General features: G+C 39.1%; 1 protein-coding gene across 1 annotated transcript in view; it reads right to left on the reverse strand.

Annotated features, from left to right (window-relative positions):
- Positions 1 to 253: 253 nt before the first annotated feature.
- The window catches only part of MEOX2 (mesenchyme homeobox 2), a 71,087-nt gene continuing 49,175 nt past the window's right edge, over positions 254 to 22,165 (reverse strand). Inside the window, exons 2-3 of the mRNA XM_053410044.1 lie at positions 13,112 to 13,284; positions 254 to 2,058 (exon numbers count right to left, since the gene is read on the reverse strand). Coding sequence (XP_053266019.1) covers positions 1,834 to 2,058; positions 13,112 to 13,284 — 398 coding nt within the window. The 3' untranslated portion in view covers positions 254 to 1,833. The remainder of the gene's footprint in view (positions 2,059 to 13,111; positions 13,285 to 22,165) is intronic.

Genomic DNA, 22,165 nt, shown 5'->3' on the forward strand with positions numbered 1-22,165 from the left:
ATGATGATGATGCCTGTTGCCTGTTGCCTCCTTGAAGCACTTAGCTTCGATGAGCAAGGACCAGACAGTGGCCAATTTCAAGCTTGGAAGCATGGTGGGGTTGCTAGACTATTGTCACTGTAAGGAGTTTATTTCAGTAGCAGTCAAGTTTTATTAATAATGTTCACCCTATATATTGAGTCTTTATTTGGGTGTAGGGACAATGACTGTTCAGTGGTAGCAAAAGCATGACAATTGGCAAAAGAGTGAGGAGTATTGTGATAAATTGCTTTTATTTTTAGCATGTTATTTTGCATAATGTATTTGCCTGTTAATATCATCACCTTTTCTTATATGCCTTAGGTACTTACGTATCTTAAATATTTTAAATTGAAATATATGTTTGCTTGGCCTACATCACATTTTTGAACATAATTTCTTCTTCTTTTCCACAAGATGCCACAAAAAATATCCATTTAATATTTGCCTTAGATCTGGGAAAACGGTTTAGCATGTTTCTTGTTGTTCTTGGCTGGAGACTTCTGTAGCTAGGGGTTGCTTTTTCCTGCTACAGGAAAGGATTTCCCCAATGTATCAAGGTAGAAGCCTCATCCAATATGGAAAACCTGGTTTGCACTATCTAAAGCAAACATAGGGTACATTTTTAGAGCATTTTACAGTTCTGACATTTTGAGTTACCTATGAAAACTCCAAAGGAGAGCAAGAATTATTTCCAAAAGGATCATTTATTAAACATTTCCTTTACAAGTACAATCACTGTTTTGTGTAAAATTTGATTGTATTATTCCACTGTATGTACACAAAAGCCTGGGAGGGGGAGGGAATGCCTTGACCTTTGCATTTTCTACACAGAGCTATTTAATAAATTGTGACCATTAATGGAGGCAGTTAACTCTGTCTTTATAATACCTGAATATTATTACATTACTGTAAATAAAAAAAAATTCCAATTTATAGCACAGGCTACTATCCACAGTTCTACTGACTTTATCAGGTGCTGCTCAGGAGTAGATGCAACTGTGGCCAGCAGCTGAAATGAGCCAAGATGTCAACGCTTGTAAAACATTTGTGGTAATGAATTCTATAAAAAATATGAATCAATGGTTCTTTTTCTGGACAGGCATGATCCTATTTTTTAAAAAAAACTTTTGCTGGTATAAGATAAGAAAATTTGAAGAGCAAGGTTTAATAATTTCCTATTAGCAGCAGTTGATAGTAAATGCAACATAAGATTTGTTTTGTCTGTGGTATAAGGACATTCCATAGCAGACTCTTTTCTGAACACAATGGTCTGCATGTAGCTATCTCTGGGACACAAAACAAAACAGAGACAAAAAGAAGCCATTTAATTCTCATGAGTGACTATTGCCATCAGCTAATATGAATGCGTTGCTAAAAATGAGTGAAAAGTAAAAATGCCGTAAAGTAGATATATACAGAGTTAAAATACATTTCTTGCCCACTAGACCATGTTTCTGTTGGCACTGTGTTATTTATTTATTAGAATATTTATTTTGTTGAGAGCAATGGCATTTTTTTTCAGTGCAAGCTAAAGCAAAAAATACCTGCCCATTGTCATTAAAATGACAGTCCAATTTGGAATGTTCAAAAGCAAGCTTGTCTTTCTGCTTCTGTTCACAAGGCAACTTTAAGGTGTGGCACTTACTGAATTCATGTAATAAAAAAAAATTAATTCAAGAGTAGCAGACACCGTAAGTTCAAGGTTCTGTTAATTGCGAGAGAGTCGCTTGCATCCGTCAATTACGTCCGTGTAAGGCTTCCTGCGTTAGCGTGTCTTTCCTGAGAACAGAGCTGCAACTCCTTCGTGTCTTATCATAAGTGCGCATGCTCAGAGCTGTGGTCGCTGTCGTGGCTGTCGTCGTTTGCTAGTGAGTCCCCTGTGTGCTGGAGGCTGGCTGCGCCAATGCCAGAAAGCTCTGAGGGAAGGAGCGTGCCCTTTTTGACGTTCACCAGTTCCTTCTCTCGGGCAGCGGCTCCCTGCTGCCCTCCTTTTACCCGCTTCCATTTCATTCGCCTGTTCTGGAACCAAACTTTTACCTTTGAATCAAAAACAAAACAAAACGGCAATGTAGGACATCAATAAAATAGTCACAGGACTGATAATGGCATGCTTATAATTTCTAAGAGGGCGGCTGAAGTTCCTTTGTGCCACAGCTTCATTCAGTAAGTGATATGTTGGCTTACCGTTGATATAACTGGTGCACAGACATTCATTTGCACAGCTGAAATAGACCATTCTTCATCTTATTTAATACACATTTTGCTTACTGCAGTCCTGGAATATCAAAAAGTGTTTAATTTCTACAAGGACTGCTGCATAGAAAAGTCTAGTGTGGAAAGTTTTGGGGAGGTTCCTGTCTCCTTGGAGACAGTTCAGATTTTTTGTTTCAGGGTTTTAAAAAGAAACACCAAGGATTAGCCACAGCATGAAACGTTATACGACACCAGTAAACGGAGCCATGGCATATTTTTCATTTTTCATATAATTATAGTTGTACTATTTCACAAATAATAAGAAAAGGAAATCAAGTCAAATTCTACTGCAGATATTGTTTATAAACTTTTTTTTTTGCTATGTAATTTTATGCTAAATTCAAACTGATGCCTTGTGTTGTTTTCATGTTGCTATTTAAACTAAATGTAAGTGTCTGGAATTAGAAGAAGGCGGTTTTGAATTAGTTAGAGGCTTCTCAACCTTGAGCAGCACATCCTTTCTTCTAGACAGCACATCAGAGCCAAAGAAGCAGGCTAGTAAAATAAACCTAATATAAGGAGGAAAGTATTTATTGCTAGTTGCTCTGATGTTAGGAAATATTGTTACGCCATCTGTCAAAAGCTTTCACAAAAACAATGTCAAAGGGCTCATAATGTTTGTACTCTTCATGCAGTCCTTTGTGGAAAATTATATATGACACTTTTCGCAATGAATTTCCTCTAGTAAAATAGCAATGTATTGCTAATGCCAAACACTGTATTAAGCTATACTATGCTTGGGACTATCATTCTGCTGTAAATCCGATGAGTTCTTATTTTCTGTAAAATATCAACAGCTTTTTCTCATAAATATTATTTATGCCTAAACATGCATGCACAGAATGTAAAAAAGAGAGAGTGATTAAATTTATCTATGGATGGGGGTAATAGAATAATATACAGCTGGGATGGGGAACCTGTGGGGGACTCTTAACTCCCATCATCCCTGACCATTAGTCATAATGGCTGAGGCAGATGGGAACTGTAGTCCAGTAACACCCAGAGGGCTACAGATTCCCCATCCCTTTTAAATATTAGTTGGTCAGTGCAACACTGAACTATAACTGAAAGCGAAGGAGAAGCTGGACCAGGGATGCATTGCATCTCAAAAAAACCACATTCATCTGTGTTTAAAATTAGATCTTGCATATTTTATTCTCTGGAGTTGGGGGACATATCTAATCTATGGGGAAAGTACCACAAATTCAAATATAATTTTAGTAAAATTTAGTAGGCAATCAACCACATTTTGTGTAGTGAAACCAGAGCAAGTGTACATAGACAGGGCACTTGAGCTAATGCCTATTTAACTCAAGCCCATCGGGTTAGCTGGTTTGTGAATTGCAGCCTTAAATATGTTCAGCAGTAGTTGGAAAGGAATAGTTTATGAAGGCCGATGAAGGCAAATGTGCTCAGTTCAGTGGGGTGGGGGGTCACACATAAAATTCAAGTTCAAGGAAGAAAAATAATATAGTCTAGCATGTGAAAATAGAACTAGCACAAGGAAACTAAGAATAATGCAATGAACCTTGGGGAAAAATAAGAAAAGATGATCTTAATATGTTAAATGCCTTTCACTCTTGGCTGCAATTTGTGGCACTGCTATATCTGGTCTGATTTGTAGTGTCTGGCAACCAAAGGGTGGCTAAAGATAGGAAAGTTAAATGTACTCTTGCAGGGTAGGGGATAAAATGTAACAAAGGTACACTGAGAATATGGAAATAGGATAGAAGTCTAGACAAATTCATAGGAAAGAAACTGTATGGCATTATTCTACTGGGGGTGGGGACTTTGCAGGTCATACTTATTAGCAATCTTTGTTTCTGCCTATAAGCGTACAAGTGTGTTTGAGTAATTGTATTTTTATTTTAGATTGCAGAGGAATGGCAACGAGAATGGAAAAATAGATAAAACTGCTTGAAACATAATAGGCCCAAATTGCAAAGGTCATATGTAAAAAGAGGTGTAAATTGGCAAGTGCCTGTGAGTCTGAGGAAGTGAGTAAGCCTGAGGGAGTCTAAGTCAATCTAAGGGAATCTACATTGGCTAGCACATACATGTAAGGCTTGGAAGAAAGCATAAGTTAAACCATCTGAGCCTTCCTCTAAATTTAGATGCCTTCTGGCAAAATTAAGAAGTGGTCTGTGTAAGATGAGACAAGCCCTTTCTCCCCAAGCCCTTCTCTTCACTTTTATTTCACTTTTATTTCCATTAGCTTTAAGCTGTGAATAAGATATGTCAATTAGTCTCCCCCCCCCCTTTTAGGGTGACTTTCACTAGCATCAATAGGTTGAAGGCAATAACTACTGGATGGCAAAATAATAATAATAATAATAAAAATCCCTTTGGTGAATACATCCAAGCAACAGTAAAACACTCTGTTTCTTTACTGACACCCTGCACCATACCACAGGTGGAGGGAAAGGAAAGAAGAATAGGCAATAAACAACTCTAGTGGGTTGTTGGGGGTCAATAGAAAAGAGGTCTAAAGCAAAATCATCATTTAAATTATCCAAAGCCAAACTGTACCCCACAAACAGATATGAAGGAGTACAAAAGGGGAGGTTCTCTTATATTTAGGAAGCTGCCCAGCAGTATGTTTGCCAGAAAACTTTAAGGATATCCCCTCCACCGAGGTTCATGAAAAGTTGGCTGTCGTAGTTTTAGTTAACATTTTATACTGTTCTTCCTTTTTTAAAAAACAAACAAACTAGAACAGATTACAACATATGCCAGTGCAATAAAAGCAAACAAATAAAGTAAAAGCAATAGCAACTGGACTGTGGATTGATAGCTATACCCAGCAGAGGGATGAGTGAAAATATGTATTTTTTGGAGGCACCAAAAACTCAGCATAATTGCTGCTGTGCCTTATTTCTGGTTATGGAGATAATTCTGCAAGCTAGTCTGCAATAGAAAAGGCCTTCTTGGTTGTCACTAGATTGACACTCACGGGTTCCAGCACATCTCATTCTGAGATCTTAAGAACTGGGCAACCAGGTCCCAGGTTGTTTATATGTTTGGTAACTTGGTCTTGGTAGCAAATTGGTAACCAGTACTGTACTTTGAGCAGTGGTTTCATACATTTGCTGTAAACTACTCAAGTTAGCAGATGAACCACTGCATTTTCCACAAGTTGCAACATCCACACCAACCATAAGGATAGTTCCACGTAGAGCACATTGCAGTCTTGAGGTAACTAACACATGAATCACTGCAGCAATACTATCTGGAGCTGGTAAAGGACACTCCTAAAGCCCTCCAGTGGCAGTGATGGATTCAGAAGCGCCCCCAGACACTTACAACCCCAACCGGATCAGGCAATTTGCATAATTCCAGCGGGTGGCACTATGGGTTAAACCACAGAGCCTAGGACTTGCTGATCAGAAGGTTGGCGGTTCGAATCCCCGTGATGGGGGGAGCTCGGTCCCAGCTCCTGCCAACCTAGCAGTTTGAAAGCACGTCAAAGTGCAAGTAGATAAATGCATTCTGTATTTTTTAAAAAAATGCATAATGATCAGATGAAGAGAATCAAAGTTTATAAATGATGGAAAATCCATCTTTTCCTTTGGGTTTTAATGTATCATTTTTAAAATTCTAGTTTAACAGCTTTTAAAATGCAGTCTTTGTTACAGATGGCTTAAATCATTCGTTTAAAATCCCAGTTTCCTATGTATTTCATTTAGCACCATTAGACTGTCAAGTTCTTGTCTTTTACTTTATAATAAAGAACAACTTACACCATTATACTCTGAAACAGAAATAGTATTGAACTGCATATATCACATGTGCTAAATATAACAACCTGTAAAGGATGTTTCATGTGCTATTTCCTCCACAGATCAAATTCAGAGAGATGAAATCTGAACTTCCTTTGGATTTCGTGACAAGTCAATAATGGAACTGATACATGATCCTGTTACATTTTAGCAATAGGAAGGATGTGTGAATTCTGAAAATCAATTCTCTTAAATTCTTAGAAGCCCACACTTTATCCTATTGCTAAAAGTTCCTGCATATCTGAAACAGTTAAGCAGCTTGCTTGAAAGTCAAAATATATATTGAGGAGAAGCAGTAGTAGTAATAATAATAGTAGTAGAAGTAAAAGTTGGAATATGAGAAAGAAATACTAACAGTTTCTGAAAAATTAAACAGACTTTATTTTTATATAAATTTTTGTATTCAATTTTTGTAAAGTGTTTGGGGCAAATAGCTGCTTATTAATTTGAAATTGGGATCTTTTCTAATACAAATCTAACTCCCAAATATTTATTTATATAAAATGGTATTTCTAAGAACGTTTTTGCTTAAGGCAATTTTACATTTTTAAATAATAATAATAAACCCTACAATTTAAACATGCAAAAGGTTATGGGTGGTATCCAGTATTAGTCATAGAACAGGCCCACTGCAACCAATGGACTTACCGTAATTAAGTCCATTAATCTCAATGGGTCTATTACAAGTATGACTTAGTTTAAGCCATGAAGTTAAACTGATTGACACTTCCCAAACATTTCCAGGCCAAAGTGCTGTGCCCTGAATCTGCACATCTTACACCTGCAAACTTCATGTAATTTGTTGTTATTCCAAATGGAACTGCAGGATTAATATGGATAATGGCTGTGCCAAACAAACAAACCTGCAGTAGGACCACACCCTAATGCTAGCACTTGCTTGAGATACTTCTTAATTAAGACCATTCATCTGTCTAGATACTTTACTTCCAGTTCAGCTTCCTGTAATGGTGCTGGGGTATTGTTTAGCGATTTGGGGTGGGTTGTTGCTCTTATTGATATTAATTATTTTATCTTTATTTTAGATACTATTGTGATTTACGTGGAAACTGTTCAGCTTTCTGATGCTTCATTTATTGTTTATGACCACTCTAGTTATGTTTGTCATTATGTAATTTTTTTAAATATTGTAAGCTGCCTTGAGCAAGGTTTGAACTATGGAAAGGCAGCATACAGATGAAATGTTGACTGAAAATGTTCCAAGCCTAACACATTTTCTTGGAAATCAATCCCGTTGTTTTTAATGGAACTAAGTACATATTCTTAACATATTAATGCTGTTTTAGCAGTCTTGGCTGCTTCATACCTCCAAAGCATCAAACCCCAGGCAGGTCATATAGGTCACCATCTGGCATGTTCCAACAGACTATTCTAACCTGGGTTTAGTGGTGGTGAACTAACTTAGAATCAGTCTGTGCAGCAAATGATTCAGAGCACCACTTTGTAATGGTACGAAACAAGCAAGGCACACAGCAATCTTGACAACTGGACTTCCAACTGACAGACACTGTTTTGTGAAGAGAGATGTATGACCTATGGATCTGATTGAACTGGTGCCTGATTGAACCAGGAAAAACATTCCTCTTCTCCCAGGTCTTAAACAATTAAACTATATATGGCCTTTCAAACTGTGGGGGTATTGTTTTTGTTTGGTATTATGTTATGTACTTTTGTATTTTTATATTATAAACCGCCTTGTGATCCTTGGGTGAAGGGCAGTACATAAATTTAATTAATAATAGTGTACTGGACTAAATGCATTGCCATAGAAGGACGAGAAAGTGACTTTAAAATCATCATATTTCTACATAAGAGGTTTGTGCATTTGACAGAAAAGCATGAGTTGGACCTGGATAAACCTAAACATCTGATGAAATGAAGTCTCCTCTTTCAACCGTTTAATTTTATTTTAATGAGCAGGTTCTTATTGTTTCTTTCAAGCACACATATACTCTACCATGCACAGTGGAAAAGGTGGCTGATCTAGAGAGGAGCTATTGCAGCATGAGGAACTATTTCTAAATCACCAGTTATGGACTGATCTGCTAGGCACATCTGCTCACTGGCGTGGTGTGAAAGCACAGCTTCCTTCCCCTTAGTCAACAACTTGGTTAGTATTTAGGTCTCCCAGACTGATGATTTAGCAGTTGCTTAAATAGGTTGAGGAATATATGACCGCACATTGAACATCTCTTTGGGAGCAGGCACCGGAGGAAAAGTCTCTTAGCTGTATCTGTTTTATTTGGAGGAGAGAGAGGGCTACCAAACTTGGAGGAGTGGGGAAAGAATATGATATGGGTACTAGAAACAAGAGGCATTGTTTCAATGTATACAGGACAACAGTAAAAAGGTAACAGTTTGAATCAAAGCTTTTTTCTACTCAAGACTCAAAACCTAAGCTCACTTCAATGCAGGTGGCTCCCCTAAAAATTAATAAAGTTGCACGGCCTGTCAGTCGGTGGAGAATTTGCCTCACCGCTTTAAAATCAAGTCTGACATATATGTATATTTACACACACACACACACACACACACACACACACACACAATAGTTTTCTTTTCCTTGGAATAACGACTTTCTTTTAAATCCAGAGAAATAATGTGTTTGTGTATGTGAATATGTAGCTTAAACTGTATTTGACAGCCTCTCTTATAGGCAGCGCTAGCAGACATTTCCACTGGGACCAGATCTCACATTCCAAGGCCAGAGCTGCAGGAAACGGACACCGTTTCAGAAACCAAATAAAACATAAAAACCCATACCCCATAATTCTTGTGATCTTTCCTTCAAATGTGGTGGTTTCCTGACCCTCCCAGCAACACATTATAAAAAACCTCCTATATTGAAGAAGCAGGTGGAGTCTCCGCTCATTTACCAATGGACAGTCACGCAATTTATCAGAACAGGTAAAACCTGCCTATTGAAAGAAAAAAGTGAGAACTATGTAACTTGAAAACTGGGACATTGTTGTCAGGAGAAAGTGGATCGCCCACCCACAAGCTGAAGAATCTATTTATCAAACAGGGAAGTGTAAAGTCCATTTTCTTTTTTTCTCATTAACTCCAATGGAACATTGATTCTTAATATTCTGTCAAGGGCAAAGCAGATGTGACACAGAAGATCTATGAAAAGGATCTACAGCTTAAAAAAACAATCAGAAAGCTTCAGGGGGCAAAGGGGGGCAATGATTTGGATTCCAACCTCTGCATAGGGGTGGGTTGTGTTTTTCCCCCATGCAGCTTTGGTTAAAATGCTTCCCCCTCACCCAGCTAGCATTAGCCCAAGTTTTGACTGAGAAAATAGCATAATGGGAAGGGTTCCTATTCATTCTTGGAAAGTGATATTACTATTTTTAATCTTTTTTTTTTACATAAAGAGTTTTAAAAGAATGTGATTTGTTTTATTAAGTTTTAGTGCTTATTCTAGGATATTTTCTGATAGATAAGTACATGACATGTCTCATGGGAATCTGATAACTTTTTATTCTTTGGCAGACTATGTTAAAAAGTAGTCATACAGAAATGTATGCCTCTTTTTGTCACCTTTCTCCGTCTTCATTTTCCCCTCGTCCAGCACGATGGCTATTATCTGAATTGCCCTCTAGGAAGTTTTGGTCTTTAAATAAACCCCAAAAGCAAGAATCTGTGTTTTCAGGTGTCCTTCATCACTCCCGATTGGGCCCTAAAAATCCCTTTGCTTTAAAGCCAAGTGATAATCACAGTTAATACATAAATAAACCACCACAACAATATAATCTGAGAAGGTAGGATTTTCTGTAGGCAAGTTAAATAAGTATATATTGGATTTCTGCAAAACACTCTTAGGTGGAGCTTCTCTTGCACCAGAATTGCAGTTAATGCAGAATGCTGCAGCACGGATTGCTATCAGGAGTGAGACCATGTCAGCCTGCTAAGAGTTCTGCACTGGCTGCCAATTTGTTGCACAGTCTAGTTCAATATGTTACTTATTGGTATTATATAAAGATCGCTGACACCTACTCAATGGAACACTCTATATGTCTATTGACACCAGGCAAGTGCTTTCACTGTATCCTTTTCAGCACCTGCTTAAAACATTTGTTTATCCAGACATGTGGATGTTGATGTGCTTTAATCTCTTTTTGGTCTACTGTTAATTTCAATTACCTTTTAAACCTGTTTCCTTGTTTTAACTTTTGTATTGATCATCTCAATATTTAGAGGTTTTATTACAATAAAATGGTGTGTGTATGTGTGTATATATTAAAACAAATAAGTAAATAATATTAGCTACCATGAAGGCCTAGAACCTTGCTAATTTTTTTATTAAACTTCTTTCATAAAAGACTTTGTGAGTTTGGGACATTTGCCACCCTTTTCATACTGTGAAGATCCATCTCTTCTCTTTAGCTCTTAGTAGCTGATGTATAGCACTACTGAAGTAGGAGCATTGGAAATTGCCTTATTATATTGACACAGAACTGGTCCACCTAGCTCCGTATGGCCTATATTAGTTTCTTCCCTGTGGTACAATGGGTCAGTGCATCTGGCTGCTAACCAGAAGGTTGGTGGTTCAAACCCACACAGGGATTGGCTGTGGGTAGGATTCCTGCATTGCAGAGGTTGGAAGAGATGATCCTTGGAGTCCCTCCCAACTCTCTGATTCTGTGAACTGTGTGCTCCCATATATGGTTAGACTACAAGTCCCATCATCCCTGGCCAATTTAGCCAAAGGTTATGGATAATGGTAATTGTAGTCCAGCAACATCTAGGGAAGTTTGAAGAGTGTTAATCTACATTGACTTGTAGCAGCACTCTGGGGTTTCAGGCCCTGGAGATGGCAAGGAGTGATCCTGCTGGGATCTATGTGCAGAGCATGTGCTCTACCTACCTAGCAACAGCCCTTCCCTTGACTACCACGCAAGTAAGTGGTTTTGAAGGGAGTTTATAGAAAAAGGAAAACAAAGACAAATGTGCAACACTTTAAGCTAATTTAGTACAACTGCTATCCACCTTTAAAAAGCAAATGAAGAAGCAGAAGCAGAAGAAGCCCAGCTCTTTGCATTCCAGATTTCCCTGGAGGCTGCCACAGCTATATAGCAAAGACAATTTAAGAAGCATCTTTGTCTTGGCAGTTCTGGAGGCTTCCCCCCACCCCTCTTTTGAGAGCTCCTTTGGTTCTGTCATATCTCAAGCTATGCAGCAAAAATATGATCAATTACTCCTCTGCAGCATATTGAATTGAAACCTTTGAAGAATTGCCTCTGGGAAACAGAAATCATCTCATCATGCTCTGCTCTTTTAAAGAAGAGACATGAAAAACACCAAGAATGTGCTGTATTAAGTGCCATTACAAAAGCAAAGGCTTCGTGCACATGCAACTTAATTTCCCCAAGCTGCATCAGTGTTGTTTGGTGTGGGACGTAGGTGGCACTGTGGTCTAAACAACCGAGCCTCTTGGGCTTGCCGATCAAAAAGTTGGCAGTTCAGTTCCACACAATGGGGTGAGCTCCCTTTGCTCTGTCCCAGCTTCTGCCAACCTAGCAGTTCAAAAGCACACCAGTGCAAGTAGATAAACAGGTACCACTGAGGCAGGAAGGTAAACGGCGTTTCTGTGCGCTCTGACACTCGTCATGGTCCTTCATGCGCCAGAAGCGATTTAGTCATGCTGGCCACATGACCCAGAAAGTGTCTGTGGACAAACACTGACTCCCTAGGCCTGAAAAGAAAGATGAGTGCCACACCCCATAGTTGCCTTTGACTGGACTTAACCATCCAGGGGTCATTTACCTTTACCTTATATATTATCAGGAAAAGTGGGGGGGGGGGTTAGCTGAATGTGAACTGACACACCAGAACAGTGTGCATTTGCAGAGCCTGTGAGCACACAATAGAAAGTGGACCTATCCTCTAGATGCTGGCCTGAAAACATTTGGACATGCTGCAGCCAAATCACCTCCACGTCTTGACTCAATAAAGGCACCACCTTGCCATCTATGAATTAGTTACTCGCAGCACTGCACTTTTTTGTAACCTTCCCATTCATGTCAAAAACCACACTCAACCTAAAGTCAAGCATTCCCTTACATCTCCCCTTCTCCCTCCCTTTGACAGGCTTTGGACAGAGCATAAGGACAAACGGGGGTACTATTTCACTTAAGCACCACCCATCCCCCACGATTTCTTCCCTCTTTCCCCATGTCTCCAGATTTCCAGCTTCTACGACTTCAGATTCCATTTGTTCTGAACACTGAAGCATAACCATGTAGCCACTCTTGGCTGGTTAGCATCTCCTCTCTTCCCCACCTCCTCGCCATCTCTCTCACCTCCTCCATCCTTTCTGGGACAAGCCTTGAGTAAATTTGCCTGTTATTTTACTTTCTCAATAATAACTTCCTGTGTACTTTGATGAATGTGGCCATTTCTGTGGTAGACGTACTGGACTGGCAGCAGCCAGTATAGAATCAGGGTCACTTAAAGGAGAGAGTAAAGATTTTCCTAGCAGTTGCATAATCCTGCCCAGCAGTCATTCACATTTCAGAAGCAGGTTTCAGACATGTATAGAACTGCATGTCCTGAACATGCATGACAGCACCCTACCCTGTGTCACAGGTCAACATTATCACCAGTTTTGTTTGAATTGCTAGAATTAATAGAGTGTGCGTATGGAAGGATAGGGATTTATTTAAAAAAATGGGACTGGAGAAGAAGATAAATGCATTCGTGTTGTAAATGCTTATAAAACTTTTAAAAAACCAACAACCCACAGAAGACAGGATGAATGTTAAAAGGACAATCTGAAAATGCATTTGTTCTATTCTGGCAGACACGGAACTGAGCTCATTAATTTTCCATGGCTGTTACAATGTGCTAACTGATTTTATAAGTATCTGTTTCAAAGATAACATTGATGTTATCCAGTATGTATATGCATAACATAAATGTCATGTTAGGATTTTATTCTATTCCACACATTATCATGTCTACTTCTAAATGAGATAGATCTGGTCTGAGGTAATTGCCTGCACTTAGAGCTCCATTAATTTATTTTCCATTCATACCTGTCTTTCAGTAAGATCCAGGTTTACTGCTATCTCATATCTCCGCAGCCTGGTGAGGTAGTTGTGGTGAGCAAACTCTGCTTCTAACTCTCTGATTTGTTCTTTGGTGAAAGCAGTTCTTTCCTTCCTTGGCTTACTGTTGACTTCTGATTTGTAATTTCCCTCTTGAGAATCTGAAATAAATGAAAGATCAAATCAGGAGCCATGATACGTTTATGCGTCATCATTCAAGATGGTATTGTACAGATAGGATTCAGAAAGTATTGGTATAGGCAGGAAACATCATGCAGGAGGTATTCTGTCAAATTCATGGGTGCTTGCAATGCTACAGCCTACTGAAATCACAAGTGGTGCATGGTTGACTCCCCATGTCCTTCTTATGTACTGCAGGTACAGCTCTGGCTGCTAGAGGCAAATACCTTGAATCACCTACACAGATGTCTTTACAAACATATCTCAAATAACCATCATGCAACCACCATTCAAACACACCCTGTTTAAAATGGGGAAGAGGTTTTTTTTGTTGTTCGCGTTCTTTGCCATATGCAATATGACTGGATGCAATGATTAGCATCCTGCTGTTTTATGTAAAGGTCATTTGGAATATGTTTGAAAGAAGTTTAAACTTGCAACATTTAAATATAAGATTGTTCTAATAGTTTTTCCTAAGCATTCCTCCAAAGAAGGGCTCTATAACCTAAAATACATTGGGATTGTGATCACTTTGGATCAATGAGTTGTCTGCCCATTTTATATTCTCTTTTTACACCAGGCAAGATATCTTCTACTATAAAATAACTTTCTCAATGAAGCAATGTCATAAGAACGGCACCTCCCTGAAGGCCTTTCCCATATTAACATTTGAAAGCTAGCTCATTGCTATTTGACTATTATTAGCTGACTGCCACTGCTTGAATGAATTGGGATTTTCCTACATGGACATCACTGCCTTGTAGGAAAAACCATGTCCTCTATGACATGTGAAAAATACATACACATTTATTTTTCCACATATATTTTCCTACACATAAGAATCATGTGCAAAGTGGCCCTAAAGCAAACTATGACCCATGTATCAGATTACCCTGCCCGCCCAAATTTTATATCCATTTGTTTCTAATCTTGGCATGCTGCATGCTGTAAATCCAAAATTAGCTAGCGTTCAGCATGAGAATCACTAGTCAACTTTTGGCTTCATCAACCATCTTAAAAATGTCACAGATAAATTCACACTTCAGCTGCTGATTTAAATAGAAACCTGCATCAACTTCCAAGCAGACAAGCTCATAAGCAGTCTCTTTATGACTTTCGCTGAAGGATGAGTCACTGGCATGCCTGAGATGGCCTTGTTGGCCAAAGAACACCATAACTACAGCAGATCTTATAAGCAGACAAGAATGGTTTGGATTATAACCAGCTCCTATGGAGGGTAGAGTGAAAAGGGTTTAGTTTTCATTGAGAACTTCCAGTAATCATTGTCCCTACTGCCAAAGTCACTGGAAACTTCTATGAAAGAAAATTCATAGGCCTGTCTGCTGATATACATCTTAAAATTAAAAGAAATGTTGAAAGGCAAACAGGATATAAAAAAGACAAATATAACAAACTCTACCAATACGGCATGTAAAATGCTTATTATGAAGGCCAAAGAATGAAATTCAAAGGAACTCTGCACCTCACCCTCCTCCCTAATGGCACGTACAAATAGAAAGCTTACCATATACTTCCAGGAAATGCCAGTAGGCTTTGGCAGTGCACCAAGGCAAGGCAGTTCCAACAGTGCAGATCAGCCTCCTCGAATGGCTGCCTACAAGCCCTGAGTGTGCAGGTTTGCTTTGGGCATCATGATCCTTTTCTGTCCTGTAGCTGCAACAACTGCTATGAGATCCTATGGGAACCAAGGAAGGCAGAGCTGGACAGCTCCACCCTGCCTGCCTCTAAAAGCCAGCACAAAGATGTGCTTAGGAGCTGACAGACAACTCTGTTGGCCTGAGGGAAGAATGACAGGAACAATCACAGCCCCATCTTCCTCTTCATTCCTAAAAGTTCCTTGTGTTCTAGTGTCTTTGTAAAGACAGTCCCTTGTGCTCCATTAGGCAATTCTTTGTTGCAGGATGCAACAAAGCCTGTTGAAGTTAGGAAACAGGTAAGCCTGCACCAGCCATTATTTGAGGACGTCTCTCAGGAACAGCTATTGCAATCTGCACTTTATCCTGGGTTGCATTTCTGGTTTGAGAATTATTTATGGGTGTTTTGTTTTGTTTTGTTTTAATCAGGGAAGCAGGCATTTGATTAATTGTCCTGTCGTATTTTTTCCAAATCTCAGGCAAAGCTTGACAAACACCATTGCCATCCAGAATCTTACTATTTGAAATGGCACACTTATTTACTTAATAACAGGTGCCCCCAGATTTTACTTTATTTTATTTTTATTTGTGTGTGTGTGTTGGTATAGGCAACATGGTGCTCTCCAGAAATTGTCCCATCAGCCCCAGCCAAGATGGCTAGTGGTAAGGGCAATAGGAACTGTAACCCAGTGTCTGATGGAGGGCAGCACATTGGCCATCCCTGCCATAAATGGATCTACATATGAGTGATGCATTTCCAAGCCTTGTGACTGTTATACCAGATGAGAGACCTACTGGTAAATTCAACCTCCTGATACGGTCAGCTAGGGAATGTGATGGGCTATAGTCTTCTGTCTGACCTGAACTTACTGGTTCAGATTGTCTCTATCTCAAAAAGGATATTGTAGAGCTGGAAAGCATGCAGAAAAGGGAACCAAAATTATCTGGAGCTGGAGCCCCTTCCCTACAAGGAAATACCATAATATTTGGGGTTTGTTGTGGGGGGGGGACGACTAAATCTTGATGTCATCCAGTGAAACTTAATTGTCAGGACAGACAAGAATAAGCACTTATTCATACCACCACATGACATGCAATTGATTTCTGGCATTGGCTCCCACGAGATGCAATGATGGCCACAAGGCTTGATCATTTTGAAAGGGGATTAGAAAAAACGAATGGAGGATGCAGTCCCCAATGGATACTAATCATTGCAGGAGTTTATGGAACCTCGCAAGTTCAGAGGTAGCACATCTCTGAAACACAGTTGCAGGTGAGCATCAATGGTAAAAGGCTCATGCGCTAGAAATAGCTGGGTAACCAGGATGCTGGACTGGATGGGTCAGCAGTTCTGCTCCGTATGCTCTAGCGCAAGAGTGGGAAAATCTGTGGCTGGTATTGCTGGAGCTCCAATCTATGTTGGCTGGGGTTTATGGGAACTGGAGTCCAACAGCAGCTGGAGGGACTCATGTTCCCCACCCATGCTCTCACAGTATGTCACATTCCTAGATTCTGCTCTGACTCTTTAGTTCGTGCAGCCTGCCATTTTATCTGCTTGCCCAGGCTTTTACTTGCCCTGCCCTGCCCAAAGGATTGTCCACTCAGTTACACTTGCCTGGACTGTGTTCAGTCTGCCCGCTCCAGCGTGGATAAAAATCAATGGGTTTTTTAAAACAAAAATGGATTGTTTTATTTACATTGGATTTTTTAAAATTTAAATTGGATTTTTAAAATAAAATGCTTTTGGCAGAAAAATCTTTCTAAAGATAGTTTTCTATTTAAGTTACATGATAGTCCAAAGGCTATTCATCAGGAAATAAGGATTTGTTTCAAGTTTTTCATGTGTGCTAAAACTCAGTCTGAGTTTATTAAAAAATATATGTTTAACCACATCAGTTAACAAACATGGATACATGTGCTATAATGTTATTGTTTTAGTTAAATAAATTGCTTAAATTGTTATTAAGGAAATGATTGTTTTTCTCCTACCAATAAAGTACAGCAGAAAATATAAACAGTTAACTTACTAAACCTCACAATTATTTAATAATTATCTATGTATTTCTAGTAGGATAACCAAATCAGTAATTTTTTATATAACTGTAAAAACTACTCTGAAAATTTATTATTCCAAAAATGAAACCTTCCTCTGGTTGTAAATATCAAGATTACACCAGCAAGAATGAGTCTTTCTGTAAAATGATTTAAATCAAGTCTGACTCGTGATTTAAATCAAATCCATCCTGGCCAGCTCTGCCACCTACTCCCCCCCCCCCAAAAAAAAAGAACCCGCACAGCATTGCACACATTTCAGCATCTTGCACGAACTGCTTGTTCGGGAAGGCTACGTGGCTGGTGATAGCTTTGCAAGTCTGAAGCATTTTCTCAAGGATAAATAAACTGTTGGTTGGACAGTTACTACAGTTTGAGTGGTTTGGTTGTCACTGAAAAACGCTTTGCATATTGCAAGCAAGACTATTAAACTGAGTTGCATAGCTGGTCACATTTTGTTAGCCAGAAAGTTCCTGCACGAGACCTAAGCAACAGGGGAAGATTAGCTATTCAGACATTCTTGCCATTACTGGATAGAAACTATGCCGTAAAACCATTTTGGCAGCAGTGCTTCTATCAGCAGCAGTAGCTTTCCTTGGCAGACTGGCATATGGGTAAAGTCTGGGTTGCAGTTTTATTGCATATCACTGAATGTACGTGTGTCATATGGCATCTGCTTTTGGCAAAGCCCTCCGGGCTGAACTGTGGTGAGGCTGTTTTGCCCAGCCTCATCGTTTGTTGGCTTCCTAGTCTCTCATTTGCTTTATGGGGCTATGTTGGGACACAATGAAATGCCTGGAGTAGAGGAAAATATCTTGCATAAATTATTGCTAAACACTGACTAATGGTAGAATTCAAACTGGTCTCTGTTTCATGAAAAAACAAATAATCGTCGCATCGACCACACAGTTACAGCTACATCTTTTAAATATATCTATCACTATCTAGTCTCGATAAAACAAGAAGAGGAAATTCTTTCGCAATATCTAGCACACGTAAAATATATTAACACATATTTTCTTGCTGCTAGTTGCTCTCACAAAGTTCTGTGGTGAAGAAAGATTATCACTGTAGAACAAATTATCGTTCACTTTAAATGTGGAAGCTACTGCATTATCCTCTGAGATATACCACTATTGTTACATTGGGCGCACTGATTAGGGTGAGATAATAATTTGCCAAAGACCAGCCAGTAAATTCCTGAATAAAACTGGTTATCTCTAACGGCTGCTGACCATACCAAAAACATTATTTTCTATGCCCAGTGTATTAAACACTGACTAATCTATGACCTTATTGAAATGAGTTATTCTTGTGAATGTTTGGGGCTGTTAACTTTTTTAACTATATTTACTTTAATTTAAAATTTTCTGCCTACTTTAACACGTTGTAAAATTCAATACGGCAAGAGAAGAAGGGTATATATAAGGCTAATACAAACAAAATAAATTCTAAAATTGGAAAGGTACATAGAAATGTTAGACATTAACCACAAAGTCCTGGTAACAAGGCTTATGTAACAGAATTATAAAACTTTTAGTGACTGCGTTTCCACAATTATCTGGCTTTCTCTCAAGTTGCAGTCCCACTTAACTACTTCTATTGCGTTACGCAGAACTTCATAGACCTACAGTACTTACGGGGATGTGCAAGATGTCTGCTTGAGATTCTTCGAGAGAACGCTCTAAAAAGAGTGGACTTCAAAACATGATATACGGTATCCAAGACTCTTTGCTTCCCCACCCTCACAACGCGAAACTTCTAAGCGGCTTCCACATTTGCATCCCTTATACCTACATGCCTAAAGAAGAAGACTTGCATGGTGCCCCCACCATCTCTATTTCTTCAATTAACTTCCCAAAATGCCATCTTTTCCACGTCACTTTTCACAAACATCTTTGGCTCCTGTGAAAAGCACTCTAATTTTCAGGAAGAGTTGCAAAGAAGAAGAGATGTGTTCGGCTTTCCAGCACCATTCCTGAGTTAGGACAATGCTAAAGCTGGCTTTGTGACATAATAAAATAAAATCTTAATGCTAATGTGGTGTTTAGCAATATCATTACGCCGGCTATGCGATTTCTGCATGGCCAGGTATCCTGGGGAGCGGAGTTGGGGGGTGGGATCTGAGTTCAGCAACATCCAGAGGGCCACAGGTGCCTTCCCCATCTCTGCTATATGAGCAGCCTAAGCTACCTCTGGCTAAACCCAGAGAGACTCACAAGCCCCATTAGTACAATATGGTTCACATACCTGACAGCAATAATAATAATGGCAGAATTTCACTTGGATAAATAAATTTTTGTACTGAATGAACAGCAAAGAATGCTATGCAATTACAAGCTATGGGGAAAATGTGCATTTAGCAGATGTATGATTTTTAAACTCCTGGATACATTTGACTGGTTCCTGACCTTTGTTTCATGGCCTTGTGTTATGTTATGTGCAACTCTTTCTCTGTTGTTTTCTATTAAAATCAACTTGCTCTGGATACTCTTTAGGTATGTTGTCTCTGTGAAGTTTGATTGTTTTGATTCCCAAAGCAGTATTTTGTTTTATTTTTTGCAGGAATTTATTTTCCACTTTTCTAACAGCCAAGATTAAGAGATTCCATCCCATCTTGAGCTTGGGATCTGTATTCATAATATCACCTAGATTTGTTTTCTCTTTGGTGGAAAATGGGTGGAAAACCTAGAGGAGATTTCTGGCAGATTTCACGTCAGCTTCCCATCTGTTTTGCAGCTGCTGCAACTGAGGCAACCCCCCCTCGAGTTTTCCTCTGCTGCCTGTATCCTATGCCAAATGGTAGGTGTAGCTGCAAAGGGGGGGGGTCTGAAAGGGCCCCATAATGCACTCCCTTTTCCCACATAATACTTTAAGTATTAACATATGGTATATAACACCTGAGGTTAAAGGAAAGCATTATGTAAAGCTTGTATTGTTCTCCACACTCGCTGCTATATATTTCATAAAATGCAGATGAGTGATCAGGTGATGCTTAGTTTGATAGCTTTTAGTTCTGTAAAACTTTTGGGAATTTTTGTGATTAAGCTAACTCAAGAAGACAAACAGGAAGTATGGAAAAACATGCACACTTGCTTCCAAGCATTGTTTTCTCTTTCAACACCCAGAGAGGATCTTAAATTTAACAAGTATAGTAAGGGAGAAAGGTTGCAATTATTTGCAGAGGGACATACAGCTTCTTTTAATATAAGGAGCACCAGGTCCTTCAATTGCTAGGGAAATATTCAACCTTTTAAATATATATGAAAAAGTAAAGTATATAGAAAATAGATTATGGTAATGATTGTGAGAAGATTAAACCAGAGTACAGTGGTACCTCGGGTTACAGATGCTTCAGGTTACAGACGCTTCAGGTTACAGACTCCATTAACCCAGAAATAGTACCTCAGGTTAAGAACCTTGCTTCAGGATGAGAACAGAAATCGTGTGGCAGCAGTAGGAGGCCCCATTAGCTAAAGTGGTACCTCAAGTTAAGAACAGTTTCAGGTTAAGAATGGACCTCCAGAACGAATTAAGTTCTTAACCCGAGGTACCACTGTACTTGGTCGCCACCATTCACAATAACCCTTCTGCCATTTCAATGCAGATATCAATGGCACAACTTCCAGAGTCAAAAATACATAGCATAGTGACAAATAAAAACAATACCACACACACACACACACACAGAGAGAGAGAGAGAGAGAGAGAGAGAGAGAGAGAGAGTTTGTTTAATGAGCCATATGCCTGAGAGAAAAGTTATGTAACGAAGACATCAGTCCTATCAGTTCAATAGGTTGTACTTCTCTGTTCACAAAACTGTGCCTGATGGTTGGAGGACCAGTTGTCGAGATTGGTCTGTGCCGTCCTTGCTTCCTCACATTACAATTGGTGATAAAGTAGCCTCTGAATCATTTGTCACACACACTCATTCTAATTTGGTTCACCAACACTAAACCCACGTTAGACTAATCTGTCGGAACATGCCAGGTGGTGTCCTCTACAACCACTGGTTTGTCAGTATATATTTGGATATGGAGTGAGAATGCACACACCCTTTTCAGAGTTGTTCTAAACTTTCTTTGTCTACATTCATAAGAAAGGTCTTTTATTTTCTTAAAATTAACTTTCTCAGACTGTTATGAAGAGCCCTCCTCTCCACAAATATGAGTGTGCATGTTAACTCAGACTTTGCTGGCTTTCAAGTTTCCATTTCTTCCCCATCCACAAATGCACAAGCTCCCATCTGACCAAAAATAATAAATAGCTTGCATGTAAGCCAAGGAATGTAGGCTTTAAGTTTTCCATACTTAGCAATAAAATTGAAAAGCTCACAAAGTTTAAGGCAGGTTGAGTTTCTTTATGGCTTTATTACTTTTTCACTTTTTCCTTTTTGTTCTGTAGAAAGGCAGCTCTTGAGGTTGCATTTTGCAAAGGACAATGGCAGTTTTGTATCGGCAAATCAGTTGTGCTCAAAAGCATCAATGCTATACGACAGCCAAGATGGGACTGAATATTGCACAGCTCAGTCCCAATTCTTTGAAAGATGAAACACCCAAGAAAGGAGACATAAAGTTGCTTCGTTGTGAGCTCTAAGGCTCCAATGATCAGCATGATGGTTCTTGGAGTCACCAGTAATGGCAGCAGCCACATTCACAATCTAGGCTGGTGGGTTTTCTCAAAATCATATAGTATTCTGCTCCTCTTAAACACTTGCTTATGACCAACAGCATGTTAAGCAGTAAATAAATGGAAGGAGGCTATGAATGAATTAAACCCTTTTGTTTTAGTTGTGAAAACAAATGGGAATGCATATGACTGATTTCCAAATGAATTTTCCATTTGTGACCTGTTAATTTATTCAGAACTCATCCATTTGAACTGGAGTCCTTGCATTTGAACTGGGGTCATAGAAAGGTTATGGGGAGAGCAATCAAACTGGCTCATTGAAAAAAAATTGCATCATCTCTAAGGAAGTATCCATAAATCTAATGGTTTCTGTCCACATCATTCCACACAGAAAACGCCAATCCCAGTGGCAACTGCAAGGAATGGGAGGGAAGCTATGAAAGAGGGTGTCACAAGCTTCATTGCCTATACTATTCCCCCATCCCCCGCTATCTGTGGGTTCCCTTTATTTTGTTTTAATAATTTA

This window comes from Podarcis raffonei, chromosome 12 (genome assembly GCF_027172205.1).
Source record: "Podarcis raffonei isolate rPodRaf1 chromosome 12, rPodRaf1.pri, whole genome shotgun sequence".
Classification (NCBI taxonomy): Eukaryota; Metazoa; Chordata; class Lepidosauria; order Squamata; family Lacertidae; genus Podarcis; species Podarcis raffonei.